Source organism: Sus scrofa, chromosome 18 (genome assembly GCF_054392235.1).
Source record: "Sus scrofa isolate SSC_HxYL_T2T_F1_AM1 chromosome 18, Sscrofa_HxYL_maternal_Yorkshire_Landrace_v2.0, whole genome shotgun sequence".
Classification (NCBI taxonomy): domain Eukaryota; kingdom Metazoa; phylum Chordata; class Mammalia; order Artiodactyla; family Suidae; genus Sus; species Sus scrofa.
In genome coordinates, this window is record NC_139400.1 from 34,438,341 (window position 1) to 34,455,406 (window position 17,066).

At 40.9% G+C, this 17,066-nt stretch overlaps 2 protein-coding genes across 2 annotated transcripts in view; one reads left to right on the forward strand and one right to left on the reverse strand.

Annotated features, from left to right (window-relative positions):
* Positions 1-1,338: 1,338 nt before the first annotated feature.
* LOC146394973 (uncharacterized) lies at positions 1,339-9,872 on the reverse strand. Its single transcript, XM_085006021.1, has 2 exons — positions 8,895-9,872; positions 1,339-7,066 (listed from the first exon to the last, which is right to left on the reverse strand). The coding sequence occupies exon 2, from the start codon at positions 2,314-2,316 to the stop codon at positions 1,354-1,356; it is 963 nt and encodes a 320-aa protein (XP_084862147.1). The 5' UTR covers positions 2,317-7,066; positions 8,895-9,872; the 3' UTR covers positions 1,339-1,353.
* The window catches only part of FAM3C (FAM3 metabolism regulating signaling molecule C), a 42,646-nt gene continuing 27,171 nt past the window's right edge, over positions 1,592-17,066 (forward strand). Inside the window, exons 1-2 of the mRNA XM_003134737.5 lie at positions 1,592-1,811; positions 13,880-13,934. Coding sequence (XP_003134785.1) covers positions 13,922-13,934 — 13 coding nt within the window. The 5' untranslated portion in view covers positions 1,592-1,811; positions 13,880-13,921. The remainder of the gene's footprint in view (positions 1,812-13,879; positions 13,935-17,066) is intronic.

The following is a 17,066-nucleotide window of genomic DNA, read 5'->3' on the forward strand; positions in this document are numbered from 1 at the left end:
TACTGTACAAATGTTTCACGAAACAATGCTTATCCTTAAGTTGTGCCATGAACTCTGATGTTTTTCTTCTATTCTGTTTCAGTGAATCAATGACAAAATGTTGGTTGTGATTCACCATTCATTTAATTACCTATTGAAGGGGTTTAGTCATGTATATATCATGATTACAGTCCAGAAATTGTTTCAAGGGTGGTGCCATAAGAATATGGCATATGTCAGAAGTTCCTTTATGGAGCACTAGGTTAAGGATCTGGCATTGCCATAGTTGCACTGCAGGTTCAATCCCTCACCCAGGAACTTCTGCATGCCATGATGCAGCCAAAATAATAATATGAATAATGTGACATATATCATTTCCATACAGGCCAATTTGGTTATGGAGCAAAAAGCTCTTTTCACAAATGTGGCCTGACCTCCCTACTCGAGAGGCTTCTAAATTCTTTTAGGGGAACATGGGGAACTAAGGAAGGCATGGTAATAGTACATGTTCTGTTTTGGTACCATAAGAAGTCAAGTGCCTTGTCTGGAGCTCGATGGACTAGGCTGGATTTCCAAGTTCACAGCTCACCACTTTATATTTTTGAAACGTTATTGGTTTTTTGATTTGTTAAAGCAAAATAAGACAATATATATTGCAGTTAGGTTGTGAACATTAAACGAGAACACATTTCCAAAAGCCCATCAAGGTCCAAGCAAAAGAAGGCTCTCAGAATGCATTTATTGCTTCCTCCTCCTACCATGGAACACGGAGATCTGAATTCATAGCTATTACTTAAGTTCTGTATTTTGTATTTTGGGAGGAAAGTTAAGACTTGGTAGACTACTATGGTCAAACCGTATGATTTCTTTAATGCAATTTAATTTCTACGGCCATGTATTGTTCTGATACTCTACCCAATAACAGTTAATAATGAGAGTTATAGTTATTAATTATTCTGGAATATAGGTCTGAATTATGAAGCAATTTTGTGTTCTCGGGTTTTGTACAGTAGGACTTGGGTTGACTTCCCAGTTACAATATAATCGTGGGGAAGGGTGTGTATAGGAGAAAAGCATTTCTAACTGCTGTGTTGCTGAATAAACAAAAGTGAGTGCAAAATACAAGCACTGCTTTTCTCCTCGGATCAAACATTTAAGGTTACCAGCGTTCTAATGCTCCTGGCAAGTAGTATTTTCACCAAGGTTAGCTAGCTTTTAAGGAGTCAAAAGGAAATTGCCTACTACCTTGGGTTGATGTGCCCACCCTGTAAATCCTAGCTGGTGGATCCCTACGCTAGGACTGATTATTTAAAAATGTCTGCCTTTAAGGTGGCGATTATGGAAGTGTGTATCAAGGAGGGGAAAGAGGCCGAGTCACATTTGCCCTATCTGGGGGTGCTGCCCCGCGCCGACCGCCGGCCCTGCGGCTCCCACGTGGCAAGTCCAGACGGCGCCGCCCTTGGGGGCGGGGGGGCGGGGCTCCAGACCCCCGCCTCCGCTCCCAAGCCCTTTCCTCCCGCCTGCCCGGCGCCCGCTCGGTCCTCCACCGCCAGGGGGCGGGCGCGGCTTCCCAGCGGCTGGGGCCCATTGGTCGCAGCGGGGAAGTGGGGGAGGAGGCCCAGCGGCGAGCTGGCTTCCTCCTGGCCACTCGCGGGGGTGAGGGGAAGCCGGAGGAACCCGAGGGGAAGCCGGAGGAACCCGAGAGGAAGCCGGAGGAACCCGGGAGGAAGCGGAGAAGCCAGCCGGAGGCGGCGGCGGCGGCTCCCGTCGGTCTCCGGCGAGACTGGCTGCAGGGAGGCCTGAAAGCGGGCGGAGAGGAGAGCGGGAGGCCGGTGAGTGAGATGGCCGGGGAGGCAGACAGAGCCGCTGCCGAGGGCGGGGAGGATGGAGGGAGGCTGGGGAAGCCGGACACCCACCTTCACCCCCGCTCACCCCGCAGCCGCCGGCCCGGGGCGGCCCCAGGCGTGCTTGGGTCGTCGCAGCACGTCTCGCCGGGGGCAGGGCGAGGCGGGACCCGGGCAGCGGAGCGCGGTTGGCTGGGGTCCGGGCCGCCGCGCTGGCGCGGGCATCCCCAACCCGGCGGCCAGTCCCCGGACTCCGCCGGGGGCGGGACGGCGCCTGCACCTGGCACTCGGGCCTGGGGCTGGCACCTGGGGCGGGCGTCCGGCTCGGGGGCTCCTGGTGGGATCGGAAATGGGGGCCGAGTACTCTAAAGAGGCGGGGGTGGAGTTGGATGTTGCATTTGAACTCTGTGGAGGGCGGTCTCGGCTCGCTTGCAAAGTTTTGGTGTCTTCTTAGTTGGAGGCACTTTTTATTTTTTAAACCTCTCCAGCCCATTGGTGTTTGATGTCATTGATGGATGTGCTGTTCGTTCTTTTTTGTTTTGTTTTACTCCCCCTCCCCCATTTGTTTGCTGCTCTTCTGACCGTTTATACCATATGTGACGATTTGTGACCTTCAGTCTCAATAATGAAGGATGGATTGACTGTTTCAGATTAAGAGCTCTGGCAGCAGTTTTTTGTTTTCATCATCTTCTACTTTTTCGTTGTTTTGTTTTTTAAAATTTCGTGTAAACCAGAACTTTTTAATTGACAGGACCTTTTCTTTGTTTCTTTTTCTTTCGACAAAAAGAATCTGGATCCAATGATATTAGATAATATTGGATTGTTAAGGCACTGTGCCATGTGCTTTCATTGAGCATTTATTTCTTACAATTCATAGAGTAGGTATGTTTGTGTATCTTTTCCAGTTTTACCGAGGTAATGTGAACTCCCCTGGAAGTTATGTAAGGGTTGATGCTGATGGTGGAACCCAGACGCCTTGAACTCTTGACCACTTTTAGGGACCAGTGGTATACTGTCACATTTTGCAAGTTTGGGGAAACCTTAATATTATTCATAAAATGCGTTGTTGAGTACAAAGGGATCTCCAACTAACTTAGAAAATAACAATTACTAAGCTTTTGCCAGTTAGCATTCAACAAGAGATTGGCAAAATCACAGTCTAGATTTGGTCATATCATTAACTGCACCTCTTTCTAAAGGCTGCCGGTCTCTTGAAGTCTTTGGCAGTTTACCAGTTAAGTCACAGTTTTTCCCAATTTTATACAGGTGTGAGAAGCTTTGTCTCACAAATTCTGTGTCATGTTTTCTCAGCTCATTAAGAGGCTAGCATTGCTTGATAGTAAGAAACAAAAAATCCAATGCAGTGATTCTCAACCTGGGTATCTCTCAGAATCAACTGCAGCTGAGGCTTTTTAGAAAGAACAGACCAGGTTCCTCCCAAATCCCCAATGTGGGGGACTTCTGTTTAAAAGAGAGTCGAAATTAGACTGAGCACCACTGGGTTAAAGTGCCTTTTTGAAGAAACCTAATGTACGCTACAATTTAAAAAGAAATGCCTAACTAATCTTTTCATAATTAAAGGTACATTAAAAAGGGGAAGTAATTGGAGAGGGGTCAAAGGACTAGGAAATTGTTGAATAGTGAAAAGTAGTCCCTATGCAGGATGATAAAGAGTCTTAATTTTTTTACCACATGTCTTAGGTCTTAGGTGGTCATCTCAGTATTCAAAAAGCTTTATATTTATTTAGACACATGAGAGTGCCCGTTTGTGCCAACAATTATAGGTACCATGGATAGTATGGATAAGACAGCCTGGGTGCTCACATAGTTACTTAATTTCTTTGAGGCAGTGAGTCTTTTTTCTTAATTTTTCCCCCCATTTTTGTACCCATTTCTTAAAGCCAGAAGGTCCAAGACTTAAGAAGTAAAAGATTTTGGCCTTAGAGCTCACAAAAATCCATCTAGCTGAGAATTTAGTACAATAGCAAACATTTTTCTTGAACTTAGTCCAGAAGGTCTAAGGATCAGATAATCAGGACTTTAAGCAGTAGTTCTGCATTTGGTTCAAAAATGGCATTGACCAAATTATTTAATATCGTGAATTGCTCAATTCTCTTAATCTGACTGAGGGAATTGAGCATTATTCCCAAGCTTTGTAAACTTTAAAAGATTTTGTGATTTTTATTCTGCTCCTAAAAGAGAGTCAGCTGATCATTCTCTCAGAGGAGGAAGTTAAGTGTTCCACTACCTCTAAGTTTCCACGGTTTATCCCATCAGGATTTTTTTTTTTTTAATGTTTGCACCCACAGCATATGGAAGGTCTCTGGACAGGGAACCAACCCAAACTGTTGCAGTCAGATTTTAACCAATTGTGCCGCAGTTGAAGTCCCCAGTCAGTATCCTTTCATTGTCTTCTTCATTTGACTCAAGCTATTTTATTACTTTCATCTCCCTTATTTTTTATCTAATTAATTTTCATCTGTTCATTGTTTTTTCTAGTTTCACTTTGGTAAGTTTTTCAGTTCCCTTTAAAAATTAAATTTAATCCACGGGACAAAATCTTCCATTTTTAAGTGTACAGTTCAGCGACATTTAGTGCATTCATAGTATTGTGCAGTCATCACTTCTGTTCTGCATTTTCATCGCCCCAGAAGAAAACCTCACGTTTATTATGCAGTGACTCTCTATTCCCCAACTTCTGGCAGCCACTGGTTCTCTCTGTATAGGTTTATCTATTCTGGGTATTCTGTGTAAATGGAATCATATGATAGGTGATCTTTTGTGTCTAGCATCTTTCCCTTAGCATTATGTTTTCGAGGTTCATTCATGCCTATATCAGTACTTCATTCCTTTTTATGACCGAGGTATATTCCACGTGTAGATATATGTGGTATTTTGTTTAGGCACTCATCCATTGAGGGACCCTGGTGAGTTTTTGTGCGCTAGTGATAAAAAGTTATATGGACATCTGTAGCTGTAAGTCTGAATTGGTTTTCTTCCTAGGAGCTGTAAGGCTTGTTTAGGTAGTATCATGGTTATCAGGTGTACTTCCTACCTCTCCATACCATTCAGCATCAGCAGTTAGGTGATCCTTAAATGTATGTTGAAGGAGCTGTGGTCAACAAACATGAATTTAATTGGTTCAGCAAATTTTAAGGTGGAAGCTTCTCACTACCTGTTCTGTGCAAATGGCAGCTGCCTTGCAGTCTGGCTTTTTTGGTAGCAGTGGTATCTTCTCCAGGGCCTTTGAGCAGATGGAACCACTCTGCTCCTCTATCTCTTCACAGAAAAAGTTTGACTGACACAATTATGTCTGCCCTGATGCAGTTAAATTGTGCAGACCACTTAAGGATGGTATAAATAGAGTGGCTGTATAGGGGGATTTTCAGATATTCAGAAGAGGAACCCATAACATCCCATCTGAAATAATGTAAAACTCTGCAATTAGATGAGAAGAACATAGTTATACTCTGTGTAAATCTGTGCCTTTCTCTAGTCTCTTTTTGTAGCAATTTATGAACTAGACACTTTTTTATCCTACTTAGGTTCAACTTGTTCACCTTCTTGTAATTAAAATGTATTTAGTTTTGTTTTTACCATTGTTCTCAATAATACCTATGTCTTTCTCCCTCACTCCCTTTCTTTCTTTCTGTCCATTCTTTCTCCTCCTGATGGTATAATGAAGGGCTTAGGTAGGTTACATTACAGCTGTTTAATCAGCAGTTGTGGAGCTCTGAAGGAGCAGACAGCACTAAATGTCATTTTGTCCTGTTTTCTGGTTTTGGTGTGTTTGTACTCTCAATTACAGAAATCTGATCCCCATTTCATTTCTTCAACTAGAATATGACTTGCTAAGCAAAATCCTGCTTTGGTAGAGAGGAAAACTGCAAAAGAACATTGGGACGATTTAAATTTTTACACTCTGTCGTCATTACAAGCAGTTTCCTCTGCTCTGTTCCCCAGCTCATTATTTCCAGATTTATTCACTGCCCAGCTCCCCCTCCTCACCCCCAGTGGAGACCTGGCCCAGAGTCCGGCTGATTTCCATTCACTGTTAAAGAAAGAATGTAGATTCTTGTCATGTGAATTTTACCTTTGGGCTTTTTTGGCCTAGATCTGACTCACTACCCACAGCTACCCCAAACTTCTCTGTGTGTTTGGATTGGTGCACTGTTGATCTCAGGTTCTCAGATCAGAGCTTGAATAAGGATCACCCAGGGAGCTTGTTAACCTTGCATGGGTTTTAGTCCTCACACTGGAGGATTCTGGACTCTGGAATTTGCATTGTAAGAAGCTCACAAGTAATCATGCTCAGGTTATTTTGTAATTAGGGCTGTCAAAGAACCAGGTAGGATGTTTCATTGAACCTAAGATGAAACTAAAGGTACCTAAGATAAAACAAAGGCACCTAGGATAAAGGTACACCATTATCGTATACACTAGGAAGGGGAAGAGTGTTTGTAAGCCACTTGTTAGGTTAGGCAAGTAGTGTGCACCTAAAACCAGTCAAATAGCATGTTATGCACCTGAGGAACCACAAGTTTTGGTTCCTAGGTTTGGGTAGAGGGTTGTTTTGGTAGAGGGTTGTTGTGAAGCTATGGGATAAAAGAATTATAACACACATTTTTTAGACCTTTTACTTTGTAAAGTTTGTTTATAAAAGTGTTTAATATAAGGTACCCTTACTTGACACATGTTTGTAAGGGAAGTTACATGGATAACTTTGGTTTTAAGATGCAGGATAGCTGTATCTTAGGGTGTAAGCCATTCCAGTTGGGCCCATATTATTTTCATCCTTCCCATTTATAGTCTTTTGCATGTTAGTAGTTCAGGTAAGTTCAGAAGTCTTATTTCTTTGCACTGTAGTGATTTCCATTTTGTAATCACAGTCCATTAAAATACTTACTTAAGGTCACATTGACATTGGTGTGGCTTGAACATTTGATGTCTTATCTTTTTTATCACCCTTTTTCTATTAGAGAGTTCATAGTCCTCTGCCCAATGCCAGCCAGCTGGTTATACACCTAGATACATCAGCCACCTACTGTCCTTTACTGAGTGGTTCTAGGGTATTGTGGTGGTGATCGGTGTCAGCACCATCTGGATTAGGGGAAACCTGACCTCTGGCCACCATGGTGAAAAGCAGCCCCTCCTGCTATGGGGCTTCCTTCAGTGGCATCATTTTATTTTACTTTATTTTTGTCTTTTTAAGGCCACACCCACAGCATATGGAGGTTCCCAGGCTAGGGGTCAAATCAGAGTTATAGCTGCTGGCTCATACTACACTATAGCACCACTGGATCCTTCACCCACAGAGTGAGGCTAGGGATTGAACCCACGTCCTTGTGGATACTAATCAGGTTCGTTTCCGCTGAGCCACGTTGGTAACTCCTGAGAGGCATCATTTTAGCAAGTGATATTTTTGTCAGGAGAAAGCTTCTTAACTGTGTTAGACTTGGGTGGGGCAGGGGGAGCAGAATACATGTCCGTTTAGTTCCTAATCACTTGTATTTACAGAAAACATGGTTAAATGCTTCTTGATCAACTGAAATATTTCAGGCATCTAATAGAAGGAATTTCTGAAGAGGAAAGAGCTTTAGGTCTCCCTGGGTAATTCACATTGGCAGAAGGCGTCATCCCATGCTAGATGAACAGTGTTGAAAGAGTTTGCCCTTACAGGGTAGCCTGTCCATCAGGCTTGGTTACTTTTCCCTCCGTAGTCACTGGGGCCAAGTCAGGACAGGCAGGGCACTTGCGTGATTTGCAGGGCTGTTTGCTAACCGGTTTTTAACTGGAGGGACAAATCAGGATGATGGTTATAATTGTGGACATGTCTCATTCCTGAAAGCAGGTAGGTCAGTGTAGGTCATGGAAAGGTGGTTGGATTTTACATTAGATATTGTCAGCTATAGGAAGGACTGTGATATGAGCTCACATATATTATTTTTTAGTCATTCTGTTTATGGTATGGAATGGGGCATGTGGTGGCCAAAGGATAAGTTAGAAATTCTTACTGTTTGTGAAGGTCTGATGACACGTATTTGAAACATCAACTTTCAGTATAGCAGAAACATTGAAAAATATTCAGTCTTTGAACCATTAATTCTACTTTTTTATAATTATATGCTAAATAAATAGCTGTGCTATGTGAAATTTCAGATAATATTATTTTAGTGATACAGTGATAATAAATTGTTTAACAGCTTAAATATCCAAAATAGACATTCAGATATCTTGCCATGTGATCTAATGTTTCCCACTAAAACTATGCCTTAAAATTATATATCATGACATAATGTTATCTACAATACATAACTAAAAATCAGATTAAGCATCCTTTAAAAAAAAAAAAAAAAAAGAGAGAGAGAGAATGGAGTTTTATCCAGTTGCAGCAGATCAAAGTTTTCTAAAGTGTTACTCTCTCCAAGCCCTGCCAAGTAGCGGATAGAAACAAAGCATAGCAGCCTATGGTGCCTGGACTGTGGAGAAAGCCAAGTGCACCCAGAACACTTGGGGAGGGGGGCATTCTGGCTTATTTGTGCTTTTCCATCGTCTGCTTTTAATTGTTTCTGAGGCCCAGTTAGTATCAGTCCTCTTTTAAATGAAATTTCAATCTGGTGCTATTAAGAAGATAAGTCAAGCCATATGGAACTAGTTCAGATAACTTATGAATTCAGGATTACATCATTTGCATCCATCTCTCAAAGTTTTCAGTAGAACATTAACATTTCCTTCTAAAAGACTTATTTATTGGTTCTGTTGACGTTATTTAAAAGTTTTTGGACCATTGCTTTGCCGTCTCACCTTTTTGAAGACCGCTTTGCAGAAGAGTTGATACATTTACATTTTCCTCAGTGCTCTTTCAAAACAGCGAGTATATTCTTGGCATTATAGAATTCAGATCTCCTTCCCTCCCCAAATACTTCGTTTTTAGCCTCTTTTTTCCTTCTAGTCAAAATGTAAGATTAGTTTGCTCATTTTAAAACCTGGAATGCTTTTCAGTCATTAGGTAGACATCTAAAAATGTTCCCTTTAATCATTATCAGGTCATTCTTAAAAGGTATCTGACACATGTTGTGTTAAAATGATAGATTGTTTTAACGTCTGTTTATCCTGTAGGATTCTATATCAGAGCCCTCCTAGAACTAAAATACTTTCCAAGCTGTAATCAGATTTGTTCTGTTAAGCATTTAGTGTTAATAACACCAAATTCTGTTAAATCCACAATATTTATAACACAGTGATAGCAGCTCACATATCATACTGAGTGTTTGAATGTGAAGAATGCAGTCTTCTCACCGTCTTCATTTTGGTATTTCAGAAATGTGTCCTCCTGGTGAAGATATGTGCAGAGCGGCATCTGAGCGAGATGGGTACTTGATAGCAGCACCCCCTATAGTGACAGCTTTCTATAAAAGCAAAGGTTTTTCAAGACTAAATATGTGGAATTTGAAAAGTTGATCAAACATCAGATGCACAGTTGCCCATCCCCTCCTTTGCCCTTTTTAAGCCCATCCCCAAAATAATCACTTCTAAACATGAAAACAGTTGTGTTAAGATCTCCTCCCCATCATTTTGCAGTTAGTGAAATGGGACATAATAAGATTAATGTTCCCCTATCGTTTTATGCCTCCTGGGATCACTTTGGAAGACATTGTAGATTTCTCCCTTCCTTTTGAAGAGCATCCATTATGTTTCTTCTCATGGAGTATCTGCCTCTTCCCTGGAGAACAGTGGATTATGAAAGTGTGGTGGACAGAATTCAGGGTTGTTTGATTTGTCCTACTTCTGTACTAGTAGTTCAAAGAGGACCATTAAAAGCTTTATGGGAATTGTATATACTGCAGATAGCCCAGCAAGAAATGTTGGACTATTGGAGCCTAGTCAGGAAAGTTTTTTATTCTCTATTTTCAACGTTGTTTAAATTTAAATTTCACTTTTTATTCCTTTACCTCGGGTTGGCAAATTATGATCTATGGGTCCATATGGGTTACGAGCCAAGACTGGCTTTTATCTTTTTAAGTGATTGGAAAGGAAAAAAAAATAAAAGAAGAGTAATGTTTTGTAATGTGAATGTTTAACGAAATTCAAATTTCAGTATCCATAAGTAAAGTTTTATTGTAACATGACTGGGCCCATCTGTTTCCATATTGCGTATAGCTGCTTTCCAGTTACCACTGTAGAGCAGACTGGTTTCATAAGAGACTTATATGGTCCACAGAGATAAAGCACTTACCATCTGGCCTTTTTATGGAAATGACCAACACTTGTTCTGTTTTATTTACATAAATACGCGGGGGGCGGGTGGCTCTTTTTTTTTTTTTTTTTTTTTTTTTTTTTTTTTGCACATAGCTTTCTTTAAATATCATACTTTTGTTTGTATACCTAATATTGGAATAACTTGCCCTTGTGACCTTTAGCTGCAGCATCCTTTTGATATCTGTATTATATCATTTTCCTCTTTTCCTTGAACTGCTCTGGACTGAAAATGTAGTCTCTTACTTCTTGATCTTCAGGGGGCCTGTATTATTAGTCTGGGGCCTCCAGAGAAACAGAACCCATAGGAGATATCTGTCTGTCTGTCTGTATGCAATAAATATCAGAAGGATTTGGCTCGTGTGGCTGTGGAGGCTGAGAATCCCAGGGTCTGCAGTTGGCAAGCAGGGCCTCAGGAGAGCCAGTAGTGTGGTTCCAGTCCAAGTCCACAGGCCTGAACACTGGGAGAAGTCGGGGTGTCAGTTTCAGTCCAAGTCCAAGTCCGAAGGCAGGTGAAGAGCAGTGTCCCAGCTTGAAGACTGTGGCAAAAAGAGCAAATGCGGCCTTACTTTCTCAGCCTTTTTTGTTCTGTTCAGGCTTCCTAACAGATTGGACAAGCCTCACTCACTGGGGAAGGCAAACTGCTTTGCTCAAATGTTAATCTCGCCTGAAAGACCCTCACAAACACACCCAGAGTGTTTAACCGAATATCTGGGCCCCCTGTGGCCCGGTGGTGTTGACATATAAATTAACCGGCACACAAGGCCTAAATGCGCTTTAATTCTATTTGCTTGCACTTTGACCTTGTTTTCCTTAGTCCTCTTGAAAGCCCCCGTTCACATGAGTATTAACTGAACTTCACTCAGTTGATTCATTTAAAATTGCTGTCCAGGAGGAAAATTTTTCCTCTACCCTTCCAGGTTCTTCTGGCTGGCCTAAAAATTAAATGAACATGAAACAGATTAGCAGAAGATCTGACAAAAGTTCAATAGCATGTATACATGGGGGAGACCCAGGAAAACTGAGTCACTTGCCAAAACAGCTGAAACCCTCACCTTAGATATCATCTTCAGCTAAAGACAAAAGAGGATGGATGTCGAGTGTAGTGGTTTGAGACTTCAAAGGGGAGGAAGGCAACTCACGTGGAGTTGAAAAACAGATGCTCGGGAAATGTTTTCTGGGTCTTGAAGCCACAGTGGGACACAGGGAGGAATTTTAAATCTTTGCTAGGTTGCTCCCTGTCTACACGTCTAGTCCATCCTGTAGTTATCTATGGCGATAGCTTCCTTCCCCCCAGCAGGCCCTCTCTCTACATTGTTTAGGCAGCTAAGGGGAAAGGTCAGAGCGTCTTTTGGGTCTTGATTGTTTCCAGCTCAAAATAATCAATATGCCAAAAAGACATTTTGGAGTGGCAGATTTGGTTCCCTTACATTGCCATTGGGCCAGCAGTGAGTTCAGGTTGGCTTGAATGGAGTTGATAGTGTCCTTGTGTTTGTGGAGTATAATTTTTAGCATTTTCTTCTGGGTCAATTAAATGACTTTGTTAATATTAAATACATCAATGAGGGTGTCTGTGTACTTCATTTTTCTGTACCCTTTCTGTCTTGGACAAGTGTTCTAATACACCTGCTTAGTCATTGTGACCATCAGATCCTAGAGTGGCTAGTTGGCAGCAGAGATTAGCGATCCCCAGAGCAATTTGCAAAAGCCAAATTGACTGGCATGACATTTTGTCAACAAGCTTCTTGGAGCATGTCAGTGAGCTGCTGGGGTGAAAGGGAAGTGGATTTGTTTATAGTTTCAGCTTCTTACCTGTCAGATGACCTTGGACAAATCCCTTGACCTCATAATATAATTCCATAGGGATTTGGATGTTGGGAAGATTATATAGAATAAGAATGTAGGTGACTTCTCTGCTGTTTGCATAGTTGCCTAGTTTTGGTTAACTGGCCAGACCTTCCCCTCCTGGTAAATCATTGTTCTTATGGCTTATTTTGTTGATATAGAACAGTGTGTAGGAAAGAAGACCAGACTGAGGCATGTACCAGGCTCCATTTAGATGTCCCCGCCACCATCCCCAAAAGGATTCTGTGTCAAATTCTCTTTGTTTTTATTGTCCCCCGGAGAAGGCACGTTAGGAATGATTTGGAATTAGCACATCGTAAACAGATACTTCTTGATTTGCTCTCAAATATATTAAATACTCTTTCCATATGCTGATTTATACTCTTGTATCATTACTTTGCTTCTTAAGCAAACTAATGAAAATGTGTTTTGGCTGAAATTTGATGAAGTTTTAATTTGGAGATTTTACTAAGTGTTATTCTCTGAGACAGTTTAATGGAAAACATGAATTCAGCTAGACAGTTGTAGGTGCTTACATTGCAGTCTTACTAGTGATAAGTTTGGAAGCAGGCAGGTTAGTCCAGAGAGGGGCCAGGTATATGAGGCCATGACTGTGATCTCTCAGGTGTGACCTCCTCCGTAGGTGATAAAAACTGAAATAGAGCAGCAGGTAGGTGTCTGCCAAACTGCTTATTATACTTTTCAAAGGAATTACCCCAGGCTAGATTAGCTGGGAGGAAAGGGTGTGTGTGTGTGTTTGTGTTTGTGTGTGTGTGTGTGTGTGTGTGTGTTTTGAATATAGTGTTCAATCTTGTTGAAAGAGGATTTACAACCAGTTGGGGTTTTCATTTGAGAAGCCAAGTTTTCTGTGGTGGTTGGTGAGTGCTTCAATATCTCTTGTTTCCTTTTAGAGTTTTCCTAGCCTGTGGCTAAGTAGTTGACACAGATATGTAGCATCGACTTTCCCTATTATGTAGAAGGTGTTCAGATAACTAACAAAGGAAAAGAAATCAATATGCTCAGTTCCTACTAGTTTCAATGTTGATGTTTTCTTCAGCGTAGGTTGGGCAGAAGGAAGGGAGTTCACCAAGAGCATTGGCTCTTTAGATGCCCACCGTGTCCACCCACAGTAATTCCTTATTGGTGAATGAGAAAACCAGATGTCTCGCTGCCTTTCAGTGTCCTTCAGGGGTGTATCATTGTTTTTATTTGAATCACTCTATGAATTACTAGAGCAGACATCAGCTTTGAAACATCGGTATTAAAATAAAATCTAAAATAAAGAATTATGTTTTTGATTGATGTGATTTCATTCATCACAATTTTCCTTTGAATCCCTTTCCTGTATAATAGGTTGAGTAGAGTGTGGGAGCTATCTAGCTGAACTTGAGCATGAATTTTCTATCAAACTCATAAATTTGGTTTTCCGTTTTTTTGTTTTTTAAACTTTACATGTCTTGAGTCATTTCTCACGGGGAGGGAATGTTTGCCGATTTTTTTCTCCAGTATCTAAATCTAGACCTAAATCCTCAGTCCCATTTCAACAAATAATTGTTCCCTAAGTAGATAAGAGCTGAACTTCTTTGGACCTCAGCTGAAAACCAAAGGTTTGGAACTAAATATCAAACGTTTCTTCCAGATGCCTAATCACTGAGAATAATGACGCATTATCTTGTATCCATGTGCTTGATGGCAGGATTTCCCTGTCCCTTCAGCTGGGGAGCTGAGGGACAGAGCAGTTTAGACACACTGTCCTCTCAGGAGCTCGTATGGTCCAGGGGAAGGAGACAGGCCTAGTGCTAAGAGGTTGTTCATTTCATGTTAATATTGGTGGAATACTTAGAAATGCCATAGCATTTACTTAATTAGTTTGATAAACACTCCAAATCAAACTCAATCTAGGGAGGAATGCTCATTCTAGACCTAATGATGCTTGCCTTTTCTTTTGATTTTAGGAGCTTATTTAATGAAAAGTCCCGTAGATTGAAAAACCAAACATGAGGGTAGCAGGTAAGATATTTAATTCAGTAGAAATAATTTTGCTTTGTGTGTAACCTGTTTGTTAGTGATGACTGAATGAGAGGGTAAATAATCATTTTCTGTTTTCAGTACGAGCTGAATATAACAAATTAAATCATAATTTAGCCTTTTTACTTTTTATGTAGTTGGCAGATCACAAATTGGACATGTACTGAGTTTTACATAAGTATTTTTGGGACACTTTTGTTGAAATTATTTATGCTAAATATTTTAAGTTATGGTGTTTAATGTTTATGTCCTTATGCTTTAAGCTTGTTTGCCTAATTATATGAAGACTGATTTTGACAACTTAGGCTGATTTTGCTACATTCTAGCTTACTGAAAAAAATGAGTTGTGAAGCTTAAGTCTTTCCTGTGTGTATACAGTAATTAATTCACTGTATCCGAAGGATTCAGTGAAATGTTTTCCTTAAATGACTGTTGGATCTGCTAGTTCAAGTTCAGTCTACATAAGTGAGGTTATGTGTGAGGACATCTGTTCCTTATGAGGCATAGTAAGGAAATTAAAAAACAGCATTTGGTGTTCATAGTATCAAGGTAGTTGTCTTTCTTAAGAGACTGATTCATAAAGAATTGGAGAGGCTGAGACCTCTTCCTACCTATAATGCAAATAAGTATAATCCCTCTGCCCATCCCTCCTCCAGCCCAGTCACGGCCGTGGAAGAAATGCACACTTTTACATAGAAATTTCTACTAAGTTGTGTGTGTCCATCACAGGAGATAACTTGTCATTTCTCTAAATCCAGACCATTTTTTAATTATTATCTTCTCACCAGTAAACAAAATATTCTTACTGGAGCATCTCTAAAAGTATGATTCTAAAAGTGCCTTATTTAATTAAGCATTATTATTTGATTAGTCAAAGCAAGTTTCTCTTTCTCATATAATTCTACATTCTAGTTGAAATTAACTTTGTCATCTAGTCCGTTTCTCTGATTCTGACAATTATTACCAAGGTTAATTGATGAGTAATTATTCACTGAGTGCTTATTTTATGTTTGGCACTGTTCCTAGTGTAGGTCTCAAGGGCACTGCCTTTAATGAAGGAATAAGGAATATTAGCTATTAGTTTATTGCTTTTAGACTAATTACTCTCTTTTAATGTTTAAAAAAAAAAAAAAAATCCCGGTTGCTTTGAAATATCGTCATAGCCGTTATGCTTACGGTGAGGCATCAATATCTAAAGTTTATGCTTTTCGGCAGGTGAGAAATTGGGACGCACACAGAGTAGCGCAGCCCATGGCTGGAAGGAAGAGGGAGTCTAGTGGGCAGACGGGGGACTGTGGTGGGCTACAGTTGGGCCCCTCCAAATCCAGAAGGGGTTGGTGACAGCTCCCAGGAGCCCTTCTGTGACAGCAGTTGCAGAGCTCTGCCGTTAGGGGGGCCCTGCTGGGAGCCTGCCTGTCCCTGGGGGACCTTGTGCTTGTTCTTCTAGCACTTTCTCTGCCTCTAACTTTTCTCTCTCCTGGAGCTTTAGTTTCCTCCTGGCTCCTTTGATGGTTTCTTAAAAATGAATAGGTCTTGGTTTAAAGACTAAGTTCTGCCGCTAACCAGTTACGTGACCTTAGGCAAATTGTCTAAATTTTTCATCCTGTTTCCTTATTTGTAAAATGAAAATAGTATCTTGAAAGGTTGTGCAAATGAGCTTATGCTTATAAATGGTGTTTGTATGTTTTATATCTGTGCACGTATATGTAGGATGTATGTAGTTGTTTAGTGTAGGCTTAGGCTTAACTTGGTACTGAATTTAGTCTAGAACTTTCATATATTATACACTTGGTCTTTTAATCATTTTACCATTTCAGTCTTGAACAACCCAGGTTTTGTGTATCTGCTTCAAGGGACAGGGAAAGATTATATTTGCACATGCTCATGATTGGTAGAAAATGAGATGGTAAGATTTTCATGTGATACATATAATTTCCCAGCCCTTGGTCTTAAATGCTCAAGCAGGAATATGCCACCTGTTAGCCATTCATCTATTTAGCAAACACTTGTCGAGAGTATTACTATGTGCAGGACAGTCTGCTAGATCCTGTCAAGGGAAGAGTTCAAAGTCTAATGCAATTTTCCTCTCTTCCTCAATAAAAATGTGGATGATTTGTAGTCATGCTTGAAAACAGGAAGCAGTTTTTGGGGGGGAGAAGGTACAAAGCAGGACGCAGGGGAGGGGATTGATTAGTAGTTAGGCTTCCTCATAGCCACCTAATTTCTATATTTATAGTATTTCTAAGTAGACGCGAGTAACTCTGAGAACCTACCACTTCTCAGCATCCTCAGCTTTTTTGAGCACCATCATTTCTTTCACTTCCCTCCCTGTAAGGATTCAGTCCCAGTCTCTTCATGTTTGTGAAATTAGGATGCGCACCGTTCTTTTTCACTCTTTCTTATCCAGTAAGTGGCGTTTTCATTGTTTCTCTGAAGAATGTGTTAATTTGATGGTGGTGGAGCCCATACAGAGCACCGGGCTGTGTCAGGGTCCCTGGATTCCTGTCCTTGTGCTACTGCTAAGATAGCTGTCATCTTGGGCAGTCACCTCGCTTGTGGGTTTTTTGTCTCCTCAAGGATAGTGAGATGACTGCTGATCCTATCACCTCTTTTATATCAATATAAATTACACTTTTGGTAAGAGAAGGGAGTGGAGATCATACAGACCAATATTAATTAATACAACCTGACGAGATGGCTCTGAAATTCTAAGAGTAAGAAGATGATGTTTCTTGCCTGTCGTTTTTCATTTCCTTTTCTATCATATTTTTTCTTTCTTGGGTTTGCTTAGCTGTGGAGAAAAAAGACAAGTAATGATTCATATTAAGTTGCTAATTAGTTAATAGCAGGGTTAACTGTAAGGCACTCAGAAATGCTTAAAGATAGAAAAACATGAAAGACTAGGAGTCTTTCCATGTAACCGTGTTATGAAGCAAATCTTGTAGGTGCCAAATTAAGTCCTCTCGGAGTGGAGAAGGCCTGTCTTAAACTTAGGTGCTAAGTCTAAGGGGAAATGCTTTGCTGTTCATCATACCAGGAGCACGTGTGGGCGCCAAGAGATGTGTTGGTTAGTGAGGGCAGTAGATCTGTTAAATTTCATTTGAGAATTCCTTG